This window comes from Notechis scutatus, chromosome 4 (genome assembly GCF_049901735.1).
Source record: "Notechis scutatus isolate UNSWTSFEM ecotype Mainland chromosome 4, rNotScu1.2, whole genome shotgun sequence".
Taxonomy (NCBI): Eukaryota; Metazoa; Chordata; class Lepidosauria; order Squamata; family Elapidae; genus Notechis; species Notechis scutatus.
Genome location: NC_142012.1, coordinates 10,488,543 through 10,508,042, shown reverse-complemented (window position 1 = coordinate 10,508,042; position 19,500 = coordinate 10,488,543). Strand labels below are relative to the sequence as shown.

The 19,500-nt window shown below is 43.9% G+C and overlaps 2 protein-coding genes across 2 annotated transcripts in view; one reads left to right on the top strand and one right to left on the bottom strand.

Moving 5' to 3' along the window:
- FRAS1 (Fraser extracellular matrix complex subunit 1) overlaps positions 1-19,500 on the bottom strand; it is a 419,940-nt gene that overhangs the window by 6,041 nt on the left and 394,399 nt on the right. The window contains 5 exon segments of the mRNA XM_087962750.1: positions 4,355-4,501; positions 8,549-8,754; positions 11,004-11,170; positions 16,370-16,486; positions 17,605-17,764. Coding sequence (XP_087818876.1) covers positions 4,355-4,501; positions 8,549-8,754; positions 11,004-11,170; positions 16,370-16,486; positions 17,605-17,764 — 797 coding nt within the window.
- The window catches only part of PAQR3 (progestin and adipoQ receptor family member 3), a 360,815-nt gene that overhangs the window by 187,023 nt on the left and 154,292 nt on the right, over positions 1-19,500 (top strand). The gene's annotated exons all lie outside the window — the stretch shown is intronic.

The following is a 19,500-nucleotide window of genomic DNA, read 5'->3' as shown; positions in this document are numbered from 1 at the left end:
TGTGTCTAGTGGCTCTGGTGTGCAGTGCTCTATAGCGTCGTTTTGAGGGAAGGAGTTGAAACAGTTTATGTCTAGGATGTGAGGGGTCTGTAAATATTTTCACAGCCCTCTTTTTGACTCGTGCAGTATACAGGTCCTCGATGGAAGGCAGGTTGGTAGCAATCTTTTTTTTTTCCTGCAGTCCTAATTATCCTCTGAAGTCTATGTCTGTCCTGTTGGGTTGCAGAACCACACCAGAAAGTTATAGAGGTGTTCCTTCCGTGAGGAAAACGTTTTGCTTCTCATCCAAGAAGCTTCCTCAGTTCTGAGTAAACGGAATCAATCAGTTAGGACTGAGGAAGCTTCTTGGATGAGGAGCAAAATGTCTCAAGGAAAAAAACGAAGTCCAGCTGCCTTTTGAAAAAAAAGGACCTTTGAGAGCCCATTTGGGGTGCTGCAGCAAAAAAAGGAAACCTTATTTCTGGCCTTCACTCTATGGTGCCACAGTGGAGACCACAAATCTGTGGCATCTCCAGCTCATTTAGTGCCGGATGGTATTGAGGTGGCCATATTTTAAGAGCTTGGGAACCAAGCCAACTATTTTGATTAAAACCTCCTTTGTTACTGAGCAAATCTAATTTCACAGTTATGGTTCTCACTCCTGAACTGGATAAATTATTAATATGTATTACAGTTATTATAGGTGTCATTCTCCAATCTGTATTCCCAAGGGAGTTTACAAGAAAACAAACAGAATGATTAAACGCGGAAACAAAAATCAGAACCTCCAAAAGACCACAGCTTTATACGAGATGACATCCCTAAAAGTTTGGGAAAAGAAAGCCTTTGATGAAATAAGGAAGCCTCATATGGGAGATTTTTAAGATATAGGGAATTATAGATGAATATGGCCTGTACCCTGAAGTGCCCTAACTGTCAGCCACTCAAATCTATATATATAAAAGCGAAATACCACTCACGCATCATCACAAAATCTCCAGAAGCCTACAAACTTGAAATTTGGAACATATGTTCCTCTTGACTTCTAGGTGCTCACTAAGAAAGGATTTTTCGAAATGACCATCAGAGCATTAGTATTTCATATATTATTATTAACACACTCTGATGCTAAGGAGTTCTACTCCCCCTCCCCACCTGAAAAGAAATCTCTTCCAAATGCAAAACACAAGCAGAGGAGAGGCGTTTCAGTTTCACACCACCCAGCAGCTTTAGTACAGAACAGTTGAGCTAAGCCACGCCCAGGCTCCTTGTTGTCTCCTTCTTGCTCACACAGCATATACTGTTTCAGTTTCCAAACAGCCCTCAACTCTCCCACAAACTGACAGGACGCTAGCCAGATGAATACCAATGGATGCTGGTAGGCAGAGGCAGATTTTTTCCCCCATTATTTTCTTCCCCAAAAACTAAACCTGACCACATAGCTTCGTAGTGAAGCACGGGTATAGAGCTAGTCTTTAAATATTCTTTATTTTTATTTATTTTATTTATTTATTTTATTTATTTATTTGATTTGTCAATTGCTTACAAGATAATGGGTACATATAAGAAAAATAAAAGAAACAATAGGACAGGGACGGTAGGCACGTTGGTGCGCTTATGCACGCCCCCTACAGGCCTCTTAGGAAAGGGGTGAGGTCAATAGTAGACAGTCTAAGGTTAAAGTTTTTGGGGTTTGGGGAAGAAACTACAGAGTCAGGTAGAGTATTCCAGACATTGACTACTCTGTTGCTGAAGTCATATTTCCTGCAATCAAGTTTGGTGCGGTTAACCTTGAGTTTGTATCTATTGTGTGCTCTTGTGTTGTTATGGTTGAAGCTGAAGTATTCATTGACAGGTAGGACATTGCAATGTATGATTTTATATACCATACTTAGATCAGACCGAAGACGGCATAATTCAAGGTTTTCTAGGTCTAGAATTTCACGTCTGGTGGCATAAGGTATTCTACAACGAGTAGAGGAGTGGAGAATTCTTCTTGTGAAATATTTCTGGACTTTGTCAACTGTGCTAATATCAGATACGTAATGTAGGGTTCCAGACTGATGAGCTGTATTCGAGTATTGGTCTAGCAAATGTTTTGTATGCTCTAGTTAGTAGTGTGATATTACAGAGAAGAAGCTACGTAGGATTAGGTTAACAACTCTTAATGCCTTTTTGGCTATGTAGTTACAGTGGGCTCTAGCACTTAGATCATTAGAGGTGAGTATTCCAAGGTCCTTTACAGAGCTTGGGTCATCAACAAGATCTTGACTATTCAGCTTGTATTTTATTTTCTGATTTTTTTTGCCAATATGTAAGACAGAGCATTTATTTGTTGAGATTTGAAGTTGCCATTTGTTTGACCATTCTGATACATAGCCAAGATCTTTTTGAAGGGTAGCAGTATTGTCTGTGGTATTGAACAGCTTTACATCATCAGCGAAAAGAACGCAATTGCTCTTAATATGATCACAGAGGTCATTTATGTAGAGTATGAAGAGAGTTGGTCCTATAACACTGCCTTGGGGGACACCACTATTGACAGGTACAGAATTTGATAGGACACTCCCAATTTTGACCATTTGTTGTCTGTTTGACAGGAATGCTTCTATCCAGTTATGCAGTTGTCCAGAGATACCATAAGATTTTAGTTTTAGGAGTAGTTTGTCGTGTATCACTGAATCAAAGGCTTTACAGAAGTCTATGTAATTGCGTCTATTGCTTTGCCCTGATCGAGTTGTGTAGTCCATGTTTTTGCAGTGTAACAGTTGCAGATTACAGAATAGTTTTTTCCTGAAACCAAATTGTTTATTGGAGAGTAGGTTGTTTTTCTCTAAGTGGAGGATGATGGATTGGTTAATAATTGATTCCATGACTTTACAGGTGACGCAGCATAAGGAGATTGGTCTGTAATTTTCAACTAGGCTGGGGTCTCCCTTTTTGAAGATGGGGATGACCGTGGCTTGTGACCATAGGTTAGGCAAGGAGCTGGTCCTGAAAGATTTTTCAAAGATTATGCTTAGAGGTTCGGCTATGGCAGTGGATAGCTTTTTTAAGAAGTAGGCACATATTCCATCCGGTCCAATAGATAGAGATGGTTTTAGATTGCGCAGGCACATATTCCATCCGGTCCAATAGATAGAGATGGTTTTAGATTGCGTAGTGCTTTTCAACATTGTCTTCTGTAAAATTGATATGTATTAGATCATTGTAGTTGTCTGTGGTTTGGCTAGGAAATAGTGGGCATGAACCATTGCTGTTTACAAATACTGAGCCGAAGAATGTGTTAAAGATGTTGGCTTTAATGGTGTCGTCGTTGCAGTTTTTACCATTAGGTCCTATCAGGGGTGGGATGGACCTTGAGTCTTTTAGTTTGTTGTTTACAAAATTGTAAAAAGCGCAGGTGGAATTGGTGCATAGAACATAAAAGTCAATCATGTTGTGGTCACTGTTGGAAAAGGGTTCTTTAATTTGTATTCCGTAAATTGAATTTCTTCTTCTTCTTCTCCTTCTCCTTCTCCTTCTCCTTCTCCTCCTCCTCCTCCTCCTTCTAGGAAAGCTGGAACAACTGACCCAACAAAGTTGCCCTACCATTGTAATGGCCACTTCCAGTTAATTTTGAATTCCTTGCAGTTTTCCAAAACTCTTCAAGACAGGCCCACAAATTAGGGCTGAAGCCAGAAGTTCATTGATTACAGGAAGGAGACCTACAGCTGGCATGCCAGTGAGTCCATGCTTGGGGGGTGGGGAGAAACCACTATGCACTCCCAAATAAAATTGCTGCAGTTGATAAACACATTCAAACATCCACGGAAGCCACCTTGAATCGCTGTGTGCGAGTAGGCGGTAATAAAAAAATTTCTAAAATAAACCAACTGTGAATCCCAAAGGAGCTTTTTCAAGAGGCCTTTCTGCTTCTTCTTTGAAGACGTTTCGCTTCTCATCCAAGAAGAAGCTTCTTTGGTTCTGACTGCTTTGGTGGGGAATGATTCAATCGGTGCTGAAGAAGCTTCCTGGATGAGAAGCGAAATGTCTTCAGAGAAAAACACCAGAAAGCCCAGTTGCCCCTTGGGAAAAAAAAAGCACCTTTGGGACCACCATGACCGGGATGACTGAGAATCTCCACAGACATCCAACTGTGAACTTATGCAGAAGGACATCAACATCTTCTCCGAGATAGGAGGAACATTGTTCCTCATCAGCCTGTCTCATTCAATAAAAGATGGGAGCCCAGGGCAACGCCCCAAATGCTTCTCTTTCCCCCTTATGTCAGCGATGAGGAAGACAGCATTCCACGGTTCTCCTGCATCAACAAATCCCGAGAATTTCAATCAGGCTTTCTAAATGCATGAATTAATTGGTATGCCACGAATACCTTATACAGGGCGTCCACTTTCATGACGAAGCCATCCACACCGGGCATGCTGCTGACCTGGTGGAAATCGGGCAACTCGGATGCAAAAGAGGCATCGAAAGGGACATCGTGAAAATATTTGTCGGTCACTTCTGGTTGACTCCGGTCCTGCAGATTTAAAAAAGGAATTGAGGACAAGGTGAGGAGGAGGAGGAGGAGGAGGAGGAAGCTATTATCAGGGATACCGATGCGCTCGACCAGCAACTTTCAAACAAATGAGGTCCAGAGAGAGGTTAGAACAGGATTTCGCAGAATTCCCTTCGGTCCGCCGGCCAGGAATTCTCGGATTTGCAATCCTAGCACATCTGGAAAGTGAATTTGTGGAAGCCTGGTATTCTACCAAGGGAGTAATTAACAAGGATATTGATCTAGATCAGGGGTGTCGATCTCGATTTCATTGAGGGTCGCATCAGGGTTGTGTTTGACCTTGGGAGGGCTAGGGGGGGCGTGGCCAGCTCGATATCACTCGTGTTGGGGGCACGAGCGCTCTGCCAGCCAAAATGGCACCGCGGGCCGGTTCTTCGCCGTTTCCATCCCCCAGGCCTTGTGTTTGACACCTCTGATCTAGATCGGGCATATGACTACGTAAGCAACCATTGAAATGACCAATCAACAAGAGAACCAATCAGCAGCTCAGCATTTAAACATAGCTCCAAACGAATAACCAATCAGACAACCACCTGGTCACACTGGTACATTTATAAGCTAAAAGGGATAGGGCAAGAAAATCCTGCTGATGATGTTACCTAGAATGGTAATGGAATGTTCCGAAATTAAATTGAAACAAGCTTAAGAGAGCAAACCCCTGCCAACATCTGGAAAAGTTTTGATTTGGGCAAGCTTTAAAGCCTGGAAATTGGCACGACCCTTCCAAGATCCCACAGTGCCAAAACAGATTCCTAAAGAAGGAATCAAGTTGACTGGATTGGGAAAAGTGTTGGTTGTGTGATGCTCATCTAGGATCCTGGGTGATTTACCTGATTCTAACCCATGATTGTTATTCAAAATGAATTATCCATCCACGAAAACACAGGTGACTAATCTGAGGTTCATAAAGCCGTGTACAGTTTTGGAGATCTTGACATGGTCAACCGTAAATACCTTGGTCCCTAAGCTTCCTCTTATTATTTAACTGTTCGATGGGCTGGAAACCGAGACTTGTCCTGGTGTGATGGTGTGTTAAAATGATCGCTGCCCTAGTCAATCGCCTCTTCAGCGTGTGGGGAGAAGAAAAGCATAGAGCATGCATTTATAGAAGGGACTATAGATTGTTCCGGGTTGAACTGTGATTCTTGGTGCTCTCTGAGCTTGGTGGTTTTCTTGCAGAAATTTCATTAGTAGAATAGAATAGAATAGAATAGAATAGAATAGAATAGAATAGAATAGAATAGAATATGGAATGGGATGGGATGGGATGGGATAGAATAGAATAGAATAGAAGCTGGAAGGGACCTTGGTGGTCTTCTAGTCCAACCCCCTGCCTAGGCAGGAAACCCTATACCACTTCAGACAAATGGTTATCCAATCTCTTCTTAAAAGCTTCCAGTGTTGGAGCATTCACAACTTCTGGAGGCAAGCAGTTCCACTGGTTAATTGTTCTAACTCTCAGGAAATTTCTCCTTAGTTCTAGGTTGCTTCTCTCCTTGGTTAGTTTCCATCCATTGCTTCTTGTCCTGCCTTCAGGTGCTTTGGAGAATGGCTTGACTCCCTCTTCTTTGGGGCAGCCCCGGAGATATTGGAACACTTCTATCGTGTCACCCCTAGTCCTTCTTTTTATTAAACTACACATACCCACTTCCAGCAACAGTTCTTTATATGTTTTAGCCTCCGGTCCCCTAATCATCTTGGTTGCTCTTCTCTGCACTCTTTCTGGACTCTCAACATCTTTTTTACATTGTGGGGAACAAAACTGGTATCTAGGTAACATAATCTGTGCTTCCGGTGCAAAGTGTACCAGAGCACTGATGATGTTACCTAGTTTGGTAATGAAATGTCTGCAAGAAAACCACCAGAGGACCCCACATGCATTCATGTACACCAGTCTCCCAAGTCAATGGTATAGCTTCTATGCTGCCTAGCTGGCGGGTGCTAGGAAAAGTACCGATCGAGAAGGTGGAAAAAAGAGATATTTCATGAATTTCCCCTCTTCCTTTACATTAGAGTAAACTACTATAGCTTTCTGAAAGTTGCTGGTAAGTTTTAATTTTTAATCCAACAGAAGGGGAAAAAAAACATAAACACATAGGGAGTAGTCATTCATAATTCATACATACCCATTAAAAAATCATATGAAATCACACGAACAGTTCTTACGGTATTCTCTACCCTAGACCTCAACGGATACTTGGTCAACTATTGAAAAGCTAAACACAACACTGTTTTTCACGAAGAAACACTGAGAAACATTTCAAAGCTATTAGCTGCAGAAAGAAGTTTGCTCATTTCCTTCCTGTGTCCATCCCAGTCAGGTTACATGGTAAGTTAGTATGGAGAAACAAATGGGTCTCGTTTTTCTTCTGTTGTTAAAAGAGGAGAATAAAGGATACCTTCCTTTCTACACCCTCCTCACTGCTGTTGTAAATAGCACCACTGGACAATGGCAAGCATCCCTATCTGGAAGAAAATATTTGTGGCTCAGAGATATAATGGAGAGTCCTTGGTGCTCTCTGAGCTGGGTTGTTTTTTTGCAGGCGTTTCATAACCCTACTTGGTAACATCATCCGTGCTAGAAGGGAGTGAGTAAACAAAGGATGTTACTTGGTTAGGTTATGAAACGTCTGCAAGAAAACAACCAAGCTCAGAGTTCACCAAGGACCCCCTACATTAATCTCCATAGACATTTGGGACCTAGAGAAAGCTGGACATGGAACTTATCCTTTACAGCAGGGGTCCCCAACCGCCGGTCTGTGGACCGGTGCACCGTCCGCGGAACAAGTCTTACCGGGCAGCTGGTTGCTGGGCGCCGCCATCTTTTTGATAAAAAGTGCTTCCGGTGAGCTTTTCTGGGTAGAAAGCTCACCGGCACTTTTTCATAAAAAGATGGCGGCGCCAGCGCTTCGGTGAGCTTTTCCGGGTATAAAGCCATTTCTACCCGAAAAGCTCATCGAGGCGCTAGCGCCGCCATCTTTTTGATGAAAAAGTGCTTCCGGTGAGGTCACCGGAAGCACTTTTTCGTCAAAAAAGATGGTGGCGCCCAGTTGATGCTGGTACCGGGCCGCGGCGCCCAGCTGATGCCGGTACCGGGCCGCGGCATAAAAAAGGTTGGGGATCACTGCTTTACAGAACTTATTCTTTCTCTTCAAGTGACCCTGACTCCAGGGATTTTTGTACTCTTGACCTACCGTTGAGTAAGAATGAATTGGGCGGCCATATAAATTTTCTTAAATAAATAAATAAATACATAAATAGAAGGTTATTTCATTGCCTTCTAATAAACTCCTCCAACTCCAATCGGTCGCTAGAAGTTAGATAGACTCACTGTATGAATGGGTGCTTTGAATAAATTGATTGATTTGATTAATGAGCACATACCATATTCTGATAAGTTATTAACTATAACTGAGCCGCGGTGGTGCAATGGTCAGAGTGCAGTACTGCAGGCTACTTCTGCTGACTGCCAGCTGCCTGCAATTTGGCAGTTCGAATCTCACCAGGCTCAAGGTTGACATTCAGCCTTCTGTCCTTCCGTGGTCGGTAAAATGAGGACCCAGATTGTTGGGGGCAAATAGGTTGACTCTGTAAACTGCTTAGAGGGGGCTACAAAGCACTGTAAAGGGGTATATAAGTCTAAGTGCTATTGCCATCATGTACAGGTAGTCTTCGACATATGATCACAATTGGGACCAGAATTTCTGTCACTAAGCAAGCTGTTCTTAAGTGAGTCATGCCTAATTTTTAAAACCTTTCGTTGCCACGGTTGTTTTCCTGTGGACTTTGCTTGTTGGAAGCTGGCTGGGAAAAGTCTCAAATGGCAAACCTAGGATGGTAGATTCTTCTGTCAAAAACACCTGAATATCGATCATGTGTTTTTCAGTGTTTTTGGAACGGTCCCTGAAGGAAGGATTGTTAGTTGAGGATTACCTCACCAAACTCCACCCCACACCCCCCACCCAAGTCAAAGTTTTATCTTATGGAGAAAGGAGTTGTGCTATGTACCAGCAGCAGGAATCTGTGCTTCAGGTGCTTGCTAGGCTGGATGCAGCCGTACTGGGGTCCTTCGTTATATATTGTGCCTGTTGGGTCAAAGAACGGGACGTAGCCATCTTTCCCTGTGCAGAGGTAGACTTTCTCCAGCTGCAGTTTGTAGGCGGAATTGAGGTTTTGCTCTGGGTTCCACATCACTCGGCCGTATAGGATTTGACCTAAGTAAAATATATATATATATGTATATATTTGAAATCAGGTAGATCCACCAGAATAACAAGAGTTGGAAGGGACCTGGGAGGTCTTCTAGTCCAACCCCTTGCTCAAGCAGGAGAGACCCTATATCATTCCAGAAAAAATGGTTGTCCAATCTCTTCTTAAAAACAGTGTCGGAGCATCCAAAACTTCTAAAGGCAAGTTGTTCAACTGGTTAATTGTTCTCACGGTCAGGAAATTCCTCCTTAGTTCTAGGTTGCTAATCTCCTTGATTAATTTCCCACCCGTTGCTTCTTGTCCTGCCTTCAGGTGCTTTGGAGAATAGCTTGGCTCCCTCTCTTCTTTTGTGTCAGCCCTGAGATATTGGAAGACTGCTATCATGTCATCCTTAGTCCTTCTTTTCATTACACGAGACATGCCCAATTCCTGCAACTGTGCAATTCCTGCACCAAAAGGACAAATATCCAGAGAAGGGCATTCTAGTCCCAATCCTATCGTGTTTCTCCTAAAGCACGACCTACCCAAAAAGAAGGCCCAGCACTGTTTTGGGCGCATGCATTACAATTAAGCCCCACCTCCAAAATTTGGCCCTCTTTAAGTGCAGCAGGCTTTTTCAGGTGGATGGCTACTGGTAGCTGGAGTGACCGTTACAGGTAGGCAAGGGTGTGTGAGGCGCGTGGGTCACATCGTTTGCTCTTTTCGGCTGCAAAAGAAGCTGCCCGGTGGCCAGGACAGGTACATGGGGGTGTCAACTCATAAAATATTTCTATGATCTTTTTAGAAAGGGAGGCGGGAGCAATGCAGCAGCTTGCAAACCGAAAGTGCATTTCATAAATGTTTTCAAAGATAGTAACTAGGTGACTGAAGTTTCTGCCATGCAAAATTCTAACTGGAGAGCCTGATTGATGACTCTTGGCTATGGATGTGTCCCATTGGAGAATATGAATTACGAGACACTCAAAGGGTTGGGGTAAAACTAGGGTCAGGGGTGACAATAAATTATGTGTCTCAGATTTGGCTGACACCCAGGCAATGCTGGACAGTTTAACTCTCAATAAATCCTTTTTAAGTTTTGGAAGTTTAGCTGGAGACTTATGATTTAAATGGGGGAGGGGTAACTGCTGGAATCCTGACAGGGGGAAATTAAGACACCCCTCGAAAAGAAGGCCTAGCCATTTTTTTCAGGGGTCAAAAGAAAGTAAAACCTGGTCATATTTTTGAAGAAACATGGTAGCAAAAAATGGCTGCGTTGCTCAAAGGGAGAGGGGATCTGAATTCGAAATTTGGCATTACGATAGAAGATGTTGGAGAACGAGAAGCCATGCTTCGAACCCGTGCCGTGCCAAACTTTCCCAGCTGACTCCCTCACCTTATGCTGGTGTTGCCAATCCCCTTTTCCCCTGCCCGGCACGGGCATCAGCTTGGAATTCTGGGACTTCTGTGATAATATGAACTTCGCTTCCTGAACATTTAATGAGTTATAGAAGCAAGGTTTGAATAAAAAGAGGCAGACTTGAAGCTGAGCTGAAACATTCCTGTGCATAATCACGGCCCAATGTTTAATACAGACATATTTTAGACATCACCTCATCCTGCTTTATAGTGCATATATACATACATCAAGCATACATTAATATATATTAAAGCATGCATTAAATATTAAAACCTGCTTCATGGGATATATATATATATGCATATGCTTAACATATATACATATATTAACATAAATACATATGTATTCCAATGTTAAATATCTATTACACCTTACCTTCGTGCATTGCAGGAAATTTACTTATGCGGCTTCCTGCAAAATAGGCTGCTAAGCAAGGAACGCTAGGAACCAGCCAGTGAGATGGATGGCATACAAATGTAATAATATATATATAAAAAAAACCTATGGTTTAATAAAATGAACACCATATAAAGAGGGTCCTTCTAAAATCTCCTAAAGAGTGTTATGTCCATCCAATCAGCGGCTGTTTCACTTATTCTGCAATTCAGTTTAGCCCAGGGGTCTCCAACCGTGGCTACTTTAAGCCTGGAGGACTTCAACTCCCAGAATTCCCCAGCCAGCTGGCTGGGGAATTCTGGGAGTTGAAGTCCTCCAGGCTTAAAGTAGCCACGGTTGGAGACCCCTGATCTAGCCTATTTCCCCACAGAACATTTCTGTTACCTTCCCGGATGTTTCCTTTGCCATTCGCTCGGAGAGCTCTATGCCCCTTGTCCAGATCTCAAAACACACAAATTGTACCTTTGGAAAAAGCTCCTCTGTAGTCCATCTCGGCCATCGACATCTCCGTTTTAGTTGGGTCCATGAGAAAAACCTTTTCATTATTGCAGAGCTGAAACTCCGTGTTCAGGGAATACACTACAGGAACCGGGCGGTTAGTCTGCTGAAAGGCAATTGGGATCAAAAACCTAGACGGGGGGAAGAAGAAAGGGAATCGAGAAATAAGGCTACAGAAGTCATGATAAAATAAAACTTAATAATAAAACGTTTTCTTTGAGCCAACTCTGGCATACATAATTTACAGTCACCTGTGACCCTGTTGTCAGGTGGTGCTCCATTCAAAATTCAAGAAAGAAAAACTTAGACTCTTTAGATTAGAGGAAAGATATCTTTTTACTGAAAATGAAGTGGTAGCATCAAATAGAATTCTGAATCTGAGAAATTAGGCCCGCAGATCACATATACAAAGTGTTGGAAATGTTCCCACCCCCCAAAGTTCAAAAGATTCTTCCAATTAAAAGTTCTGGATATGGTCATGTGGGCATCTTCAGGTGGTGATGAGGCCTCTGTCCGTTAACCTTGACATATTTTGATAAAGATTTGCAGCTGCGCAGAGAAAAGAAAGCTAAGCGAGGAATAGAAACTTAAGAGCAGGAATTTATACTCCCCCCCCACCCACTCCTCATTTACACAACACAGGAATGTAACACCTCCAGCTCTCTTCCCAGACATATCCCCTCCCCCGTTACTTATGGCAGCCAAAAGATGCAAAGCAGTAGGAAAGATCTTGAAGGCTGACACCTGTTTCCCCGGTGTGTCATAAATCAGATTCTCCAACTGAGCACCTTCACAGGCTGGGTGTCATCAATCACGTTCTCCAGTTAAGGAATTTCCTGGGCAAAAGCTCTGGTAGCTTAGCTACAATCTTTTTGAGATAAGGTCGGAATGTGCTTCTGAATTCACTTGCCCTGTGCTCCTTCAGGTTCCCTCCCCCTCTTTCTTTAGGGCAACTTGGAAACAGGCATAGGGATGTTTTACAAATGGACATTACCTAAATCAGCGGTGCCAAACTGGATTTCTTCAAGGGTCGGCGGAGCATTGTAGTCCTCCTCCATGGGCTGACGGGAAGCGGAAGGGAGACGGGACAAACGCTTCGTGCAGCACTCTGCCGGCCAAAACGGGGTGCACGCGGAGGCCCCGCGAGGCCCCCACATGGCCAGTTTTTACCCCAAATGGCTCCCTGAAACACTTTGCTAGCCAAAACAGGACACATGGAGGCTTCGTGGGCCAGTCCTTTGATATTTTGGCTGGCAGAGGCACCGCAGGCCAGTCCTTTGGTATTTCCAGGCCAGCTCTGAAGGCCACATTTAAGCACCCCACGGGCCAGATTTAGCTCGCAGGCCTGGAGTTTGACACCCCTGGTATCCTCTCTGGGTTTTTCCTCCAGGAGAAAACAAATCAGCTGCTCAGCCAAGTTCTCAACAATTAAGGAAACCTTATCGGTCAAGAAGAGCCAAATCTTGTTATCTCCTAGCAAACCAACCACTTTGTCTCCTTTGAGAAGGATTGAGAGAGTGATCGGTCCAGAATTACCATCAAGTAGGGTTCAGGTCTAACCTGGTTTTTAAATGGACCCGTTTTCTAGATCCACAAAATACACTAGACCACAATCTAAGCAAGACGGCTTCAGTTTGTACTACACTACCATTCCTTATCATCTTCCTAGTGTTATTCCTGCTGTTGCAGGTTCCGCTTTTTGGATCGATGAACCCCGTCTGGCACAATCAAATGTGTAGCCCGATACGCTGACTTTTGCACAACACACCATCCCAGAAATCTTCCAGGTCATATCCTGACCTAGTTAATTAGCTGGACAAGCAGAGCAGTGAAGTTCATGGGTGGATCTGAAAGCATTCCAGGGCTATTTCCATTCAAGTAACTGCTGACATTTCAAAATACCTTCAGGAATGACCTGAGGACATCTAGAAGTGGGTTTTCTATCAGTGCAGATTAACTGTTGTCCTACATGGACAAAACTTTGGACTTGCTAATACATTAAATCAGATTAATTTAGAAGCAGATTAATGCTTCAAAGCCAAGGAAACAGGGTTCCAGTTTCCCAAGGTAGTTCCTTTCAGCTCCTCCTGTGTAGGCGACTAGCATCCTCACCACTCTGAAGGTTCACATATAAGCACATACCAGGTAGTCCTTGACTTATAACCACAATTGTGCTCAAAAATGCTGTTGTTAAGCGAGACAGTTAAGGGCCCCATTGTACAACCTTTCTTGGCCAAGCGTTCAGTGAATCCCTGCAGTTGTTAAATTAGCAACATGGCTGTGAAATGAATCTGGCTTTTCCACTGACTCCATTGTGGTCCTAAGCACTGGTGGGATTCAAAATTTTTTTTACTACCGGTTCTGTGGATGTGGCTTTGTGGGCGTGGCAGGGGAAGGATACTGCAAAATCCCCCTTCCCTCCACACCCCACTAGCCTGCTTTCCAGCTCCGTTCTCCTGTGCAGGGCAACCAAAGAAGACCCAGCCGATCAGCTGGGACTCGGGACGCTGAGAATAGATGGAGGCGGGGCCAGTCAGAGGTGGGATTTGCCGGTTCTCCGAACGACTCAAAATTTCCTCTACCGGTTCTCCAGAACCAATCAGAACCTGCTGAATACCACCTCTGGTCCTAAGTTGAGGACTAGCTGTACCATTTTGCCTGGATGAAGACAAAGCATCGCCTTGTCCTTGTGATAAAGATCCCATGAATATACATTCAAAGGTGGGAGTGAAGGGACAACCTTTCCCCTTTGATCCTTACGCCTTCAAAGCAGTAATAACACAGGAGGGGAAAAGGAAGAATCTGCCTTAGTGGCAGAAGAAAGAACGTGGGAAGGGAACGTGAAGACTTGCGGTGGCTGAAATAATCACAATTTCTCCCAGGGACCAAAGTCTGCAATCGAGATGGGCATTTTTAGTTTTTGGCTTCAGGAACAGTAGCTTGGCGAATTGCCCTTAGGGCAGCCCCGTCAACGGATCAAAGGACGCCACAAAGACATCCTGTTAAGCAAGTCCAGGGCTAAGGAAGGAGCCGAGGTGGTGCAGTGGTTAGAATGCGGTACTGCAGCTAATTCTGCTGATTACCGGCTGCCTGCAATTTGGCAGTTCGATCCTGACCGACTCAAGGTTGACTCAGCCTTCCATCCTTCCCAGATGGGTAAAATGAGGACCCAGATTGTTGGGGGCAAGAGGCTGACTCTGGAAACCATTTAGAGAGGGCTGTAAAAGCACTGTGAAGAGGTATATAACAAGGGTCTTCAAACTTGGTAAGTTTAAGACTTGTGGACTTCAAGTTCCAGAATTCCTGAGCTAACATGACTGGAAGAGGAATTCTGGGAGTTGAAGTCCACAAGTCTTAAAGCTGTCAAGTTTGAAGGCCCCTGGTATAAGTCTAAGTGCTTTTGCTATTTGGGGGATTACAAATGACATGTTTTCCCAACTACAATCACAGCACCTTCTCCTCTAATCTCCCCTAGTACAGATAGTCCTTGATGTATGACCGTAATTGAACCCAAAATTTCTGTTTTTTAAGTGAGTTTTGCTCTATTTTACAATCTTTCTTGCCATAGTTGTTCAGTGAATCGCTGAAGTCGTTAAGTTCGTCACACCGTTGTTAAGTGAATCTGGCTTCCCCTCTGACTTTGCTTGTCAGAAGGTCGCAAAAGGGGACCGACTCCAGGGCTCTGCGACCGTCATAAATAGGAGTCAGTTGCCAAGTGTCTAAATTTTGATCGCGTGACTGTGGGGGAATGCTGCAAGAGTCGTAAGTGCGAAAAATGGTCTTAACTCACTTTTTAGGTGCCCTTTTAACTTTGAACGGTCACTAAATGAATTGCTGTAAGTCGAGCACTACCTAGACTCCTTTAACTTGAAAATGCCAATGATCCCCCCTTTTATCTGAGGTCCTCTGAACTGTAATGGAAGAGAGCCCCAAACTTAAACGATAGAATATCAACTCCACAAGTTCAATCCATGCCATCTCCTTGGTTCTCTCTGGTTGCTTTCATACAGATGTTTCATTACCAAACTAGGTAACACCATCAGTGCTAGAAGGGAACGAGCAAATTCCACTCCCGTCTAGTCAGCGGTGGGATTCAAATTTTTTTTACTACCGGTTCTGTGGGCGTGGCTTGGTGGGCGTGGCAAAGGAAGGAGACTGTAAGATCTCCAGTCAGAGGGTGGGATTTGCCGGTTCTCCGAACTTCTCAAAATTTCCGCTACCGGTTCTCCAGAACGGGTCAGAACCGGCTGAATACCCCCCTCTGCGTCTAGCGGGGATGATTTTCTACATGGTAGGCACAGCAAATTCCAAAGCCTTTAATGGCTAAAAAGCTACGTGACTGCTCAAACCGTCAAAGTGACACGGATAAAGAATTTTTTTCCCATGGTTTTGCTTACCCTTTTTCATTAAAGCAGGGGTGTCAAATTCAATTCCATTGAGGGCCGCGTCAGGGTTTGTGTTTGACCTTGGGGGTGGGTGGTTGTGAGTGGGCGTGGCAGGGGTGGGCACGGTGGGTGTGGCCAGCTTGACGCCCTGAGCCCTTTGGCAGCAAAAACAGAGCTTGGGAGGGCTGCTCATAGCCCTCCCGGGCTCCGTTTTCGACTGAGACATCCTCCTGCATCTCTTGGAGCTCTGTTTTCGCTGGCCGAGGGGCTGCAGGAGGCCACTGCAGCTGAAAATGGAGGCCGGGAGGGCCATGTGGCCTGCAGGCCTTGAATTTGATATCCCTGGTCTAGAACTGGGGTCTCCAACCTCGGCCACTTTAAGCCTGGAGGACTTTTAACTTCCAGAATTTCCCAGCCAGCTTTGCTGGTCTACAAGATCTTTATAGAACATCTTTACTAGAAGACCTCTGGTCTAGAAGATTTTTACAGAATCACAAACGTGCATTGTTTTAAATTCTTCCTGCTTACATTCCATCAGTCATGGATAATTGCCTAGACACCCATGTCTTCTCTCACGCACATCCTCTTACAATTCCTCCGAATAATAGCCCTGCACCTGATTACTCCCAATATTTCAACCTCCTCGTCATGAAAGCTCATCAGATGTTTCCCCAGCTATTTTGTCTCTAATTGTCCCTATTTGTGTTCTTCTTTGTTGACTTTAAGCTTAACGTACGCGCAAGAAATGCACTCAAACCTGTACCAAGATACTGTAGGGGAAGATGATGTAGCAAGCTGCTAAACTTCTCCCAATTCCAGAATTTTAAAACAAAGGTATTATAGCCTTTGGCTGTTTCTGCCCCTGCTGAAAAATATCCTTTTTCTTGTTGTCTTTAAATAGTGACGTTTATCTTCCGGCATGAAACAACGTAAGCTTCTACTTACTTTTCGGGAGCATGAGCAGTGCAGGGCAATGGCTTATCTCCTGGATCCACCCACGATTGTATGGGTTGAACTGTACAGGGTATTAAGGAAATGGTATATTCTCCGGAATAATCTTTCCTGAAAGCAGAGACAAAGTACTGCCGTTAGTGCATTGAACTGCAAGCTTTTCCCTTGTGGATAACCCAAGAGGCAACTGGACTTTTTTTGTTTTTCCTTGAAGTCGTTTTGCTTCTCATCCAAGAAGCTTCTTCAGTTCTGACTGAATGGTTGGGGGAACTTCCGTCAGAACTGAAGAAGCCTCTTGGATGAAAAGTGAAACCTCTTCAAAGGAAAAACAAAGAAAGTCCAGTTGCCTCTTGAAAAAAAGCACCTTTGGGACAACTTTGAACCTGGATGACTGAGAATCTCCACAGACATTGAGTTCCTTGTGGTTAGTCGATCACGAGATGTGAGGAAGGCGAACCAAATAAAACACAACACATAGACAGAGAGTGGTGGTACTCATCTCTAGGGGGGATGAGTCTGCCTATCGAGATGAGGTGGACCGGTTGCTTTCATGGTGTGGAGACAATAACTTGGTCCTCAACATCAATAAGACCAAGGAGCTTATAGTGGACTATAGAAGGAAGAGATCAGACATCCAGCCCTTGCTCAGCAATGGAGACCGAGTGGATTCATTTAACAACTGTGTCAAGAAAGGTCGTAAAATGGGGCAAAATTCACTGAACAAATGTTTCACTTAGCAACAGAAGATTTGGGCTCAATTATGGTCATAAGTCAAGGACTACATCTATCTATCTATCTATCTATCTATCTATCTATCTATCTATCTATCATCTGCCTGTCCATCCATCCATCCATCTTTCTATCCACCTACCCATCTATCTTTCCATCCATCCGTTCATCCGTCCATCCACCCATCCATCCATCCCTCTATTCATCCATCCATCCGTTCATCCATCTATCTCTCCACCCACCCACCCACCCACCCATCCCTCTACTCATCCATCCATCTTTCCATCCGTCCATCCATCTATCTCTCCACCCACCCACCCATCCACCCACCCATTCATCCATCCATCCCTCTACCCATCCATCTTTCCATCCATCCATCTGTCCGTCCGTCCATCCATCCATCCACCCACCCACCCTTCTATCCATCCATCGTATCTTCTTGGACCACGATAGCAACTTTGGTAGCAACTCAAATGCATCTCCAAGTTCTCCCTTCATACCTGCTGTAGGAGCTGGTTGCTCTCCAGAGTTGATAAGGAGAGTCAAAGGTCTGTCCACTCCACAAGAGCTGTAGGTCAAATTCCATCCCTCCCAGGTGGTCAGGGGTCATGATAAAAGACTTGGCGTTTGGCAGAGTGTGGTGTTCCATCACAAAATGCCCTGTGCAGACGGAAATAAGCAGGTTCACTGTCCTAATATTTCTTCGTGGGGGAAGAGCAAATGGCCTTGAAGAAGGGGAGGAAGAGCTGCCACGAAAGCAACGATCAGATAAAAGTGCCCAAGAAATTAAATTCCTTGTTTTGGGGAGATGGGCAGCTATGCAAATTTGAGAAATAAATAGGTAAAATTAACCTGAGTAAACGGCTTAGGCAAGTTTCTCCATAGTTCACACAAAGACAAAGGGAGGACAGTGGGAAGCACATTCAGACTTGCAAGATTTTCTGTTACTAAAGGTTTACAATTAAACTAACACCGACCAACATGGCATTGGTTTCTTGGTCTGCCTTCAAGGGCTGATGGTGTGTGTGTGAAACAGAGAAAGAGTTAACATTTTGGAACAGCTTTTTTCCAGATGTTAGATGTCCAGATGTTCTTCTGATCCCTAGCCCGTTTTGTGATTGGGTACATTAATTGGAACCTGACAATAGCCAAATGAGCGTAAGTCCTCATTATCGATCATGTGAAGTACTAGTACCACTTTACAAAGCCCTAGTAAGGCCACACCTGGAATACTGCAAGCAATTTTGGTCATCGTACTACAAACAAGATGTTGAGACTCTGGAAAGAGTTCAGAGAAGAGAAACAAAGGTGATCAAAGGCCTGGAGACGAAAACATACAAAGAACAGCTGCAGGATTTGGGTTTGGCTAGTCTAAAGAAAAGAAGAATTGGGGTGATAGGGTAACAGTCTTCCGGTATTTGAGGGGCTGCCACAAAGAAGAGGGGGTTCAAATTATTCTCCAAAGCACCAGAAGGCAGGCCAACAAACAATGGATGGAAACTAATCAAGGAGAGAAACAACTTGGAATTGAGAAGAAACTTCCTAACAGAGAGGACAATTAACCAGTGGAACAGCTTGCCTCCAGAAATTGTGGGTGCTCCATCACTGGAGGTTTTAAAGAAGAGTCTAGATAGTCATTTATTTAAAATGGTATAGGGTCTCCTGCTTCAGCAGGGGACTGGACTAGAAGACCTCCAAGGTCCCTTCCAGCTCATTCTATTCTATTCTATTCTATTCTATTCTATTCTATTCTATTCTATTCTATTCTATTCTATTCTATTCTATTCTATTCTATTCTATTCTATTCTATCTGCAACACATGGCACTGGCAGTTCCCAGCTTCTATAAATGCGACCCCTAAGCTTTATTGAGGAATGCTGTGGCATTTCACCTATCCAAAATCTACCTTGCAAGGACAGAAGAATTTTCATAATGGATCTTAGGCTGGCTACTTTCTAAGGGATTCTGAATCTACTTCAAATCCTTGAGAAATGGGATCTAACTTCGCCCAAGATATAGTATTCGGCCATGCTGCATCAACTTCTCACGCCTAAGAGCTTCCATGATACTGCAGGAACAGTAACAATCTCAGGGCACAGTGTGAAATGACAAAGAAAACAAATCAACAGCAAAAGAGGGACATTAAAAAAAAAAAGAGTTAAGAGCCTCTGATTTCTAAATTTCACCAAAGCAGCAGGAAGAAGACTCCATTAGAGCCGTGGTGGTGTAGTGGTTACAATGCAGTAAACTCTGCTCACTGCCAGAAGTTCGATCCTCATTGGCTCAAGGTTGACTCAGGCTTCCGTCCTTCCAAGGTCAGTAAAATGGGGACCAAGATTGTTGGGGGCAAGAGGCTGACTCTGTAAACCGCTTAGAGAGGGCTGTATAAGTCTAAG